This window comes from Amblyraja radiata, chromosome 1 (assembly GCF_010909765.2).
Source record: "Amblyraja radiata isolate CabotCenter1 chromosome 1, sAmbRad1.1.pri, whole genome shotgun sequence".
Classification (NCBI taxonomy): Eukaryota; Metazoa; Chordata; class Chondrichthyes; order Rajiformes; family Rajidae; genus Amblyraja; species Amblyraja radiata.
The window spans coordinates 119,148,307-119,160,702 of record NC_045956.1 but is presented as its reverse complement, the minus strand read 5'-3'; the positions used below and the strand labels follow the sequence as shown (position 1 = coordinate 119,160,702).

Genomic DNA, 12,396 nt, shown 5'->3' with positions numbered 1-12,396 from the left:
CTTGTTGAAGGTACATAATGACCTACTGCTCACCGTTGACTCCGGCGACTGTGCAATCCTGCTCCTTCTCAACCTCAGCGCAGCATTTGATACTGTCGACCACACCATCCTAATTGACCGTCTCCAGTACGGGGTTGGTATTGATGGCTCTGCCCTGAGCTGGTTCATCTCCTACCTCAAAGGTAGGAGTTTCTCTACTAACATAGGCAACTCTTTCTCCTCCCCAGCTGACCTCTGCTGTGGGGTTCCACAACATTCCATCCTTGGCCCCATTCTCTTCTCCCTGTATATGCTCCCCTTAGGCCAAGTCATTCAAAGGCACGGCATTTCCTTCCATTGCTATGCAGACGATACACAACTCTATCTCCCCCTGAAGCTCAAAAAATGATCAAATCTGCTTAACCTTATCCACTGCCTCGAGGATATAAAGTGTTGGATGGCCCAGAACTTCCTCCAACTAAATGAGAGTAAGTCTGAGGTCATCCTTCTCGGCCCCTCGGACTCAATCAAAATGATAGCAGGCAGCCTTGGAAGCCTTACCCCATTACTCAAACCTCACGTCAAAAACCTTGGCGTGATATTTGACTCAGCATTGAAATTTGACAAACAAGTCAATGCCGTGGTAAAAGCTAGCTTCTTCCAGCTTCGGACGATAGCTAAAATTGAATTGAATTGAATTGAATTTCCTTTATTGTCATTCAGACCTTTCAGTCTGAACGAAATTTCGTGCCTGCAGTCATACATACAATAATACAATAAGACAACAGAACAGACAGTAAACACAAATTAACATCCACCACAGTGAGTCCACCAAGCACCTCCTCACTGTGATGGAGGCAAAAATCAAACAATCCCAATACCGATATCAATCATAGTGGTTCAATCCTAGGTTAGGCGTTTGTGTGAAATTTACATGTTCCTCCTGTGACTGTGTATTTCCTCCGGGTGCTCCAGTTTCCTCCCACATTTCAAGGTTGTGTGCGTGAGTAAATTAGTTAGTTAGTGAATTACCCCTAGTGTGTACATAAGTGTTAAATTCTGAGGGGAGTTGATGGGAATGTGAGCAGAGTAAAAAAACTAGGATGAATGAAGGATGAGCGTGGATGGTCAGGGAGACTCAGTGAGCTGAAGGATTGGATTCCATGCTATATGAGTTTGTGGCTCTGTGATGCAAGGTGGGGTCTTGAGTTGAAATGTTGCTTTATCGTCAGGTGCGATTTCAATAGAGGTGAATATTGGTACGGCTGGGAATAACATTGTGGAAATCTTCTGGAGCCATCATTTTACCAACAATTTATGCCTGGTGCAGAGATTACATGGGAGAACTTCCAACTGTGGCTACACCTCGTATTAATGCAACTTTTGAATGCATTATTCTGCAAGCTCCTTATTTTTTTTTTTCAAATGAGCTATATCAGAACATGAGAAGTATCAATAATACGGAAGAACCCAATTATTTACATGGTTACTGTAAATAATTATTTTACAGCACTTTTAGATTTAGTTAAATAAATGACATTAATAACATTTAAAATTTAAATTAATTAAATTTTAAATTAAATGTCCATTCGTTGTTTTTTGTTTTGTAAAATCATGTCATGTTTTGCTTAGTTTCAGAATGTAGAACTGATCTTTCTGAAGATGTAAATTTCCCTGGAAATGATATCACTTGGGTCCTGGCACCTGATGCAAACTTCTGTCAAAGAATATGCACTTATCATCCTCAATGTTTATTCTTCACATTTTTGAAGAAAGAATGGAACATTGACCAAAGAAGGTATCGGCAGCTCTTTAGTAACATGTTTGAAATGGAAATTTCCTTGTGTCTCTCTTTCTTGAAAAGGAAATTCAAGTCTCCCATAGAATTGTTGCATGAGTAAAGGATTTCTTTAGGCCTGATATCCTTGCTCCAGCACTTTTGAAAGAGCTATCTAGTTAACCCCACCTCATAGCGTTTGTCAATTTTTTTCTACGGTGTTTCTCATTGCTCTGGAACAGGGAATTGAGAAAAGTGGTGGAAAACTTTGTTTTCATCGGTTTTATTTTGTTGGATTGGATTGGATTATATTCTTTTCACTCGCCAATTGATTTATTTTATCCATCGTTGTGTGGAATAAGTGATTATTGATATTCTCCTTTCATGCAATACATCAATTAACAATCTAACTGAATATTTTCCAGATTTTACTGTTATTTAAAGAAAACTGCAACTGGAACAGTATCAAGGGTGACAACGTTACAAAACGTTGTAAGTGGGTTTTCCCTTAAATGGTGCAAAGACCTGATGAGTGGTAAGTAAATGTAAAATCACATGGTTTTATTTAATTCCCTTTAAGTTGTTTCTTGACATGAATGAGCAACAGCCATTTTAATAACATTCATTTTTAGGACCTAATTTACACCAACAAGGGCAGAATTTATTGTCCACCTCTAATTGCCTTTGAGGAGATGAGGCCGGTTTCTTGAACCGCTGAAGTCCTGCTGGTGAGAAAGTCTAGGACATGGGCTCAGTGACAATGAAAGGCCTGTGATATTGCTCCATGTCAGGAAAGAGTTTGATTAGAGGGAAGCTTTTCGTCTCAGTGGTAGAGGCCATGGATTTGAGAGGCCATTTTAGAGGGGCTACGAGGATCATGTCATTGGAGCATCCTTGAAGGCAAAAGCATTTCTATTGCAAGAATAAAACAGGAACAATTGTGATAAGAAACACAAAAGACATATAATTCAATTGCCAGTCTTAAACATTTTGCTGATAGGTAATGGTGCTAACTGCTGACCTTGAAAATAACAACTCAACATCCTCTCTCAAGAGCTTACCGTCTTTTTAGCCTGTTTTTGTTACCAGGAAAATCCTGAACATTAATAAGCTATGAAGTCAACAAAAAGGATGGGAGGCCAATCATATCAAAGAATGACACAAAGTGCTGGAGTAACACTGCAGGTCAGGCAGCATCTCTGGAGAACATGGACAAGTGATGTTCTGGGTCAAGACCATTCTTTACACACCGAAGAGCGGTCTCGACCCGAAACGTCACCTGTCCATGTTCTCCAGAGATGCTGACCTACTGAGTCACTTCAGCACTTTGTGTCCTTTTGTGCATTAACCAGCATCTAGCCAGCATCTGTAGTTCTTTGTTTTTACATGTCAAAGAATAAACAATACTAGCAGTTTACATTTTATAACATTACACAGAATACTGCACCGTTTTAACTTTTCAGAAGATTATAATAAAACCTGAAATATCAGAAGTCGACTTTTGTAATTATAAACACATAGTTTCCTTCCTTGTAATTTCCTAAGCTAAGTAATTATGACAGCCAACAAATATTCAGAACTGCAAAACTTGCTGAGTTGAAATCAGGGTTAAATCAAAGCCAAAGATTTTACGGTCGATTTTAAGATCAACACCTGCAATTCAGATGATGCCAACAATTGCCTGATTGCAGTGAAGAAGGCTGCAATCAGGCAAGAGAATGCGGGGTGTGAGATCACTGTAGGCAATTCCGCCCCTCGGTGTTAAATTAAGCAAGTGGAGTAATTGCAGTTCTGAATATGATAGTGAAAATGTAGGTAAAATCGCAAACATCATTGTTGTCAAATCCAGGCCAATACTGAAAGAAAATGGAGACACTAGGAACTGCAGATGCTGAAATCTTGAGTAAAAAAACACAAAATGCTGGAGTGTCTTAGTGGGTCACCAGCATATCTAGAGAACATGGATAGGTGACGTTTCAAGTTGGAACCCTTCTTAAGTGATTGCAGTAGATGAGAGAAATCTGGAAGAGAGGTGAGTGCAAGGAAAAGCCTGGCAAGTGATGGTTGGTTATAGGTGAGCGGGGTTGATGAACTGATGGGTGGAAGAAGACCAGAGATGAAAAGGAGACAAAAAGCTGAGAGATAAAGATAGACGAGGCATGAATTATGAACCAGAGGAAGGGGTGCAGGTGGAAGGGGATGACCGGAAGGTGAAAGATTGGCGGGATAATGGGAGAAATGAGTGGGCATAAAGGTGGAGCACAGGAATGAGGGGGAGAAATGGGGTTGGTGGGGGCGGAGGGGGGGGTTCTGTTAGTAACTTAAAATTGGAGAATTCAATGTTCATACCATTGTGTTGTAAGTAGAATATGAGGTATGATGAAATCCAGAACTGGTGTTATGAGCAAATGTCTATTATCTAAATTATTTCCTAAATGTTTACATTTGTTTCAAATCAGCTATTAATTTCCAGGTAAGTTATTAACTTCTCTTCGTTGTTTTCCAGCCTGTTATGAACACATTTTTGATGGTCTGGACTTCCCGGGGGATGACTTCCATCAGTCGGCCGTGGAGGATGAGCATATTTGTCAGAGTAAATGTACAGAGGAACCCAGCTGTCAGTTCTATACCTTTGAACCAAAGGAATTTCACAGCAAAGATAAGTAAGTCATTCTTTCATCCAAAATAAATAATCAAAACATTTAAAAAGAGGAATGTATTCTCAGACCCTTCATTTGGAATCATTTCTTGTCACTTCTTAGTACATTTCTTCATGTTCCCTATGTGAGTCGCATCCCCACAGTTTGGACAACTAATTTACCCTGTATCAGCGGCAATGAAAACAAAACTTGCTTCTTGATTTTTGTAAAGATTTCAAGTCACGTATTGTCTTTGTGATTCTTCGTAGCCACACCTGTTACCTCAAAAAACATGAGAAAGGGACTCCATCAACAATAACAATTCTTCCGGGTGTTATGTCAGGATTTTCTTTAAGACAATGTGGGTTCAATAACACAGGTAGGTGCAAAATTATTTTCCTCTCGAATCTGAAAGCATTAATTTTGAAATTAGTGACACAAATTCTCTCCTTCGTTACTCAAGATAACAGAGATAATTTATCCAGGTACAGCTGAGACAGAGTGGCAAACAATGCAGCTAACTGACAAATTCATGCATTGTCAATTAGACTCGACTTTAGACTTGAGAGATACAGCATGGAAACTGGCACTTCGGCCCACAGAGTCTGTGCCGACCAGCAATCACCCCGTACTCTAGCACTATCCCACCAGCGACAATTTTACCGAAGCCAATTAACCTATAAACCTGCATGTCTTTGGAGTGTGGGATGAAACCGGAGCCCCCAGGGAAATTCCACGCAGGTCACGGGGAGAACGTACAAACATTATACAGACAGCACCGGTAGTAAGGATCGAGCCTGGATCTCTAGTGCTGTAAGGCAGCAACTCTACTGATGCGCCATTGTGCTGCGGAACCATTGTGCCACCCAATTTTCTCAATTTTAATTTTCTCAAAGTAAACAAAAAAATATTTTTGTCTACAAATTGTAATTTGTGCAACTCCAGGAACAACTCCAGGAACAACTCCAGGACTGCTTGGAGTCTGTAGACTGGGCAATGTTCAAGGACTTGGCAACGGACCTGAATTAATATGCCACAGTCGTTACAGACTCCATAAAGAAATGTTTGGAGGACTGCATCCCAACAAAAACCTTCCAAGTGTTTCCAAATCAGAATCCTTGGTTGAACTATGAGATCCATGCTCTTCTGAAGTCCAGACGCCGGACATTCTTGTCTGAAGATACCGAGGACTACAAGATGACAAGTTACAACCTTAGTAAGGCCATCAAAAAGGCAAAAGGGACTTTTGCTCTAAGCTGGAGGATGAGACGGATGTTCGGCAGCTGTGGTGAGGCTTGAATGATATCACCTCCTACAAGGCGAAACCAGGAGGCAGCTCAAATGTCAGCGAAGCATCACTTAATGCGTTCTACGCACACTTTGATAGGGAGAACACTGATGTGCCTTCCCGAGCCCCCATTCGCCATGATGGTATTTCAGTCACAGTCACAGAGGCCGACGTCAGAAGATCATTCAGAGGGGTGAACTCCCGAAAAGCACCTGGACCTGATGTTATACCCGGTCGTGTTCTCAAAGCCTGTGCAGACCAACTGGCTGGAGTTTTTACGGACATTTTCAACCTCTCACTTCTGAGGTCTAAGGTTCCCACTTGCTTTAAAAGGGCATCAATAATACCAGTGCCCATGAAGAGTAAGGTGACGTGCCTCAATGACTATCGACCAGTGGCACTAACGTCTGTGGTGATGAAGGGCTTTGAAAGGTTAATCATGGCGCAAATCAACTCCTACCTCGACAAAAACCTGGACCCACTGCAGTTCACTTACCGCCACAACAGATCAACGGTGGATGCGATCTTGCTGGCTCTCCACTCCGCTCTGGACCACTTGGTCAACAAAAACTCATATGTCAGGCTGTTGTTCGTAGACTACAGCTCGGCGTTTAATACCGTCATCCTCTCCAAGCTGGTTACCAAACTCGCAGAACTGGGTCTCTGCAATTGGATCCTCGACTTCCTCATCCTCATCGTGTCTGGGTACTGCAGAAAAGGATGCAGAAAGTTGTGACCACTGCCCAGTCCATCATCGGCACTGACCTCCCCACCATCAAAGGGATCTTTCACAGTCGCTGCCTCAAAAAGGCTGCCAACATCATCAAAGACCCACACCATCCTGGTTACACACTCATCTCTCCGTTGCCATCAGGAAGAAGGTACAGGAGCTTGAAATCTGGAACATTCAGGTTCAGGAACAGTTACTTCCCCACAGCCATCAGCCTATTAATCACGACATCCAATAAGCTCTGAACAAAACAGTCTATTATTACTATTGCACTTTATCTGTTTATTTATTGTGTATATATGGTCTATGGTCTATTGACACACTGAACTTTTATCTCCCGTTCTGTATGATGTTTACATATTCTGTTGTGCTGCAGCAAGCAAGAATTTCATTGTCCTATCTGGGACACATGACAATAAAACACTCTTGACTCTTGATTTGACTTAATCTCCTCAATAATAAGCAGATTAGTTTCTCAGGTATCAAGGCCAAGAATTTGTCCTGATTAATACATTTTGGATTTGATTTCAATCAATCAGAAAATGATTAGAATTAAAGGATTATGTGTGATTCCATTCATCAATAACCATTCTAATATCTTCCCATTGTGATAAGTAATTTAATTGTAAAACGGTCCCTAAGAGAATTGCGCTGAGAAGGAGATCATCTGCCTCATTAACAAAATAGCTCATCAGTAGAAGAATGTGTGATGAGAAATTATTTTTTCAGATTTAATCTGAAATTGGCGTTTAAAGGTATTAATATGACTGTAATTTAGCATAGAGCATAGAATAGTACACGTTCCATATACCTCCATTCCCCGTATATCCACGTGACTTTACAAAAGCCTATTAAATGCCACTACCCTATCCACTACCACCTGTGGTGGCGAGTGCCAAACACTCACAATCCTCTGTATAAACATACTTTGCCCCTCTCACCTTAATGCTATATCCTCTAGTTTTTAACATTTCCTCCCTGGGAAGATGTTTCTGGCTTGGATGCCAAGACCCCTCGCACACTAATACTATTAAAGGTCTTATCATTAATTGTATGTTTTCCCCTTACATTTTACTTTCCAAATTACAACACCTCACACTTGCTTGGATTGAGCTCCATCTACAATGTCTCCGTCCATTTCTGTAGCTGATCTAAAGCCCAATTGTATACTTTGACAGCCTTCCCAATGTCTGCAACCCCAGAAAACGTGGTGTCAACTGCAAAGTTACTCATCAGCCCACCTACATTGATGTCCAAGTCAATTATGCATATCTCAAACAGACGAGGTCTCAGCACAATTCTCTCCACTTCACTTCTTAAACAAAGTTTAGTTTAATTTTTAGTTTAGAGATATAGCACGGAAACAGGCCCTTTGGTCCACTGAGTCCACGCCGACCATCGATCACCCGTTCACTCTGGTTCTATGTTATTCCACTTTCTCATCCACTCCGTACACATTAGGGACAATTTATCGAGGCTAACTAACCTACAAACACGCACTTCTTTAGTATGTGAGAGGAAACCGGAGCACCCGGAGGAAACCCACGCGGTCACAGACAGAATGAGCAGATGCACCCGAGGTCAGAATCGAACCTGGGTATCTGCCACTGTGAGGCAGTGGGTCTACCAGCTGCGCCACTGTGCAAGAACAGCATTAACTACTCTCCAGACCCCCCGGACCTTGCATGTGGTTAGAGAAGATGCAAAGATCTTTGTCGAGGCTCCATACCCCCTGCCAGAATCCCACAATATCATTTTAACATTGTTTAAAACATTACACAGGTACTCATAGTTTTATTTAAAGTATATTATCCAATAAAGAATGCAGAGAAAAAGAGAAAAATATACAAATACTGAACATACCTTTTGATTTAAGTTTGATGAGGTTGAGGGGCAGAGCAAGTGATCAAATGTGCCTACTTCAGGATTTTAGTGTTTCCATACTTCTGCTACATCCTGCTGCTGCTGCTGTGGTGAGGGAGGGCACAAGTCTAGGCAAACTGAATAGCCAGTGGTTCTCTTTGGAAAAACTGGTCCAAGTCAATTTAATAACATTTACAAAGGATTTGGAGAAATAAATGAAGGGGAACATTTTCAGGCCTCTGGGGAAGTAACAGAGAATTGGAATTCATTAGAGAGCTCTATGAAAACAATGGCAGTGTGTTTGATGGGAACAGCTCTTACCATCAAGATTGCATGCACAGCCATTTTAGAGAGATGCTATGATAAGCTGTCTTTCCTGGTAACTACAAATCCATATTGGAAATGAAAGCAAAGTTAAAAGGCCCAAACTTGTTTGAATGGGTAAAAACATGACATGACTTGACACTGATTATTGGACCTATTGTTATAAAGAGTAATCCCTTTATCTTCTGGGTGAAGCCTGGGTTCTATGGTTGGTATTCACTGCATTGGTGATCAATTAACTTCACATTGTAAGATGAAGAGGTAAGTTAACTGTGCATTGTAGCTCATGGATGCAATGGTGATGATCCAATGTGGATCATGCTACAGTTTCTGCTATATTTAAATGGATTTACAAATTGTGTTTTAGATTAAATGATGTAGCCTATCGCATCAAAATATTTTGCAATGTGATTGAATTTGGAGATGAATGTATTGAAAACTGAAATGACAAGGTTTATCCTGACTAGTCAACAAATAGTAATTTCTTTACAGATAATTGATACAAAATAAATGAATCTAATTTCTTTGCAGGATGTGAGCAAAAGCTGGCTGTAAATGTGGATTTTCCTGGAAATGATATCAAGTCAGTTCTTGCCCCAGATGCCAACTATTGTCAAAAGTTGTGCACCGAGCATAAAAGCTGCCAGTTTTTCACCTATTTGACAAGAGACTGGAACACGGACCATCGAAGGTAAATCCACAACTTCATTCAGAACTCTCAATGGAATATGAAAAAGTGATGACAAGTCATTGCATCCTAAACTATGATCAGCATCACCAAGAACAGCAAGGGCAGCAGGTTGTGGAGACATCAGTTCCTCCTGGTTCCCCTCCAAGTTTTACGTCATTGTGACTTGGAACTATTGCACCCTTCCCTTGATTTTTCACAGTCAAAGTCATAGATCTCACCATGAACATAGTAGGACTACCTTCACCATACAAAGTGCAGTGGTTTAAGTAGATGAGCCACCAGCACCTTCTGAAGCTCGTTTATGGGTGTGGACTAATTTCTGGCCCTGACAATGACGCCTATAAAATGAAGAAATATAATATTTATATTAAAGCTCGGCAATAAAATGTAGCAATGGCATAATTAGAGTAGCTCTTCGTGATGATAGCATACAATTTGGACAATCTTGTACAGGAACACGAAGACCTTCCTACAACCACGTAAAGAGGTCGTAAACTACTTGCACTTTATTCGATGGAATTGTGATACAACCTTATAGAAATTAGAGTTTAGAAGGATGAGGGGGGTTCTTATAGAAACATATAAAATTATAAAAGGACTGGACAAGCTAGATGCAGGAAAAATGTTCCCAATGTTGGGCGAGTCCAGAACCAGGGGCCACAGTCTTAGAATAAAAGGGAGGTCATTTAAGACTGAAGTGAGAAAAAACTTTTTCACCCAGAGAGTTGTGAATTTATGGAATTCCATGCCACAGAGGGCAGTGGAGGCCAAGTCACTGGATGGATTTAAGAGAGAGTTAGATAGAGCTCTAGGGGCTAGTGGAGTCAAGGGATATGGGGAGAAGGCAGGCACGGATTATTGATAGGGGACGATCAGCCATGATCACAATGAATGGCGGTGCTGGTTCGAAGGGCCGAATCGCCTCCTCCTGCACCTATTCTCTATGTTTCTATGTTTCTATGTTTCTAAATCAATGCCAGATATATTCTAGCTCTTTACAGTTTATTATGGGGGCTTTGCTGGTGCTGAAGAACTTAAAAACAAATAAATAGCTGGTCAGTAACTGTTGCTCTAGCACTGATCTCTGTGCCACCACGTTGGTCACAACCTCCAAGTCTTTGCTGCCTGTGCATTCTATTGGAGTTGCGTTGTACCCATCCTGCGGGTCTGGAACCACACCAAGCCAAGCCAAGCCAAGAGTTGTCCACACCAAGCCAAGAGTTGTTCACTTAAAGAAGGGACCCAACTCGAAACGTAACCTGTTCCTTTTCCTCCAGAGATGCTGCCTGACCTGCTGAGTTACTCCAGCATTTTGTGTCTATAGTTGTTCATCATCAGTAGACCACAGCCATAAACAGCAGCTGGAAAGCAAGCAGCAGCAGCAGGGCAGGAGGAGGCAAAGGAGAAAGCAAAGAAGCTCAGTTCTGGAGCAAATGTCTGTGAACAGCTTATCCATTAAACAGACAGTTTCAATTCCCCACTTGTAAATCATCCCAAACCTTTCCTTCCCCTTGCAAAATTAAAAAAAAACAAAGCAAAATAAGCATAAAACAAAAACAGACTGCTAAGGCAGCATCGGTGAAGTTAAATGAACAGACGACATTTTGGATCAAGTCTCTTCTTCAGATGTGTGAAATTGCCCCTCGGGTGTGGGATAGTGCTAGAGTATGGTGATCGCTGATCAGCGAGGACTCGGTGTACAGGTATCTCTAAACTAAGCTAAACTAAACTCATGTGACCTTAGTCTTGCTCTTTCAAACAGAAATGCTCTGGGACCTTCATCTGAAATGATTTTGACCTGAAATGTAAACTCTATTTATCTTTGAATTGAGGCTGCTTGACCTGAGATATCCCTGACTTCTTGTCTTTATTCAGATTTCTAGAGACTGAACTGTGTTTCGATTTTCAGTTAAAAAATAACATGAAGAATTTAACAGTATGATTCTCATGCTATGTTTCAGATTTTATTGTTACCTTAAACAGAACATTGAAGCGGCTCCAACCAGTCAAAATCAATTACAGAATGTTGTCTCAGGCTATTCCCTCAAGGAGTGCACGACTAATAGCTGTGAGTAAAACATTGATATGATGTTATTGAATTATGTAGCAATGTTATAACATTTTGAGATTTAAAAAATCAAGTCTTTAATTTATCCCATCAGATAAAGCATAAAAAGAAGTTTAATTTGACACCTAATTCACTTTCATATCTTCAGTATTAAAAAAGTTATGGCCATTTTCATACTCGGAAATTGGCATCTTGTTCCCCATTGCTTTTTCATTGACTTAGCTGTGCTCAAGAACATTTAAAAGCCCATAACTTTCTTAAAATTTAAGAGAACTGAAAGAAAATTTCAGTTATTATAGATTGAAGCATTCTGAAACAAATATGAAACAATCTTACTTAGATGACTTGAAATTAAAGCATATAATTAGTTAGTTACCTAATTGTAGCTAATTACAAAATTCAATTACTAGATCTAAACATCTATCAATTTCTTAAGAATAGATTAACATTTTTAAATAGCCTAAGTGTCCAAATAACATTCACACAAGAATTCACAATATAACATAATTTTAAATCTCATTGTCATGGGTTTAATGGCCAAATGGAAGGAATTTAATGTTTAATACCTGTAAATTAATGGCCATTTATATCAGCTTGCGAGTGGGGTTTTCTGGAACGCGACCATTTGGAACGTTGAGGTTGCGGTGATTTTAGTCCCCCATATCGCCAGCAACTGCCGGTTCTTCGGGAAAAAAAATCACCGTTTCGCAACTTAAAATGTGAATTAAATGCATCTTAAGAAACACTTTTATACATATAAATAAACTACTTTATTTTACCTGTCCCCTACATAAAATCCGGCCCCGTTGTCGGCGTTGACGGCTTCAGAAGCTGATTTGATAATCACACCAGCGATTAACTTGTCGGGCGAATTTTTAAAAAAAACACACAGAACGGCCGTTGGAACGATTCCTTAGCAAAATTTTGCACTCCAACAAAATATAATCCAGGACCAGGTCGAAAAAACCCGCCCCCCCCCCCCCTCAAACGTGCCAAAATCGCACACACGGCCAGTGGCAGAATTGCAGCGCCGCTGA

The 12,396-nt window shown here is 40.6% G+C and overlaps 1 protein-coding gene across 2 annotated transcripts in view; it reads left to right on the top strand.

Annotated features, from left to right (window-relative positions):
• The window catches only part of LOC116978510 (coagulation factor XI-like), a 99,255-nt gene that overhangs the window by 44,168 nt on the left and 42,691 nt on the right, over positions 1 to 12,396 (top strand). The window contains exons 3-4 of one of the 2 annotated variants that reach the window (XM_033029703.1): positions 9,132 to 9,291; positions 11,253 to 11,359. In XM_033029703.1, coding sequence (XP_032885594.1) covers positions 9,132 to 9,291; positions 11,253 to 11,359 — 267 coding nt within the window. Of the gene's footprint in view, positions 1 to 1,611; positions 1,778 to 9,131; positions 9,292 to 11,252; positions 11,360 to 12,396 lie in introns of both variants that reach the window. The other variant, XM_033029693.1, reaches the window with a different exon arrangement.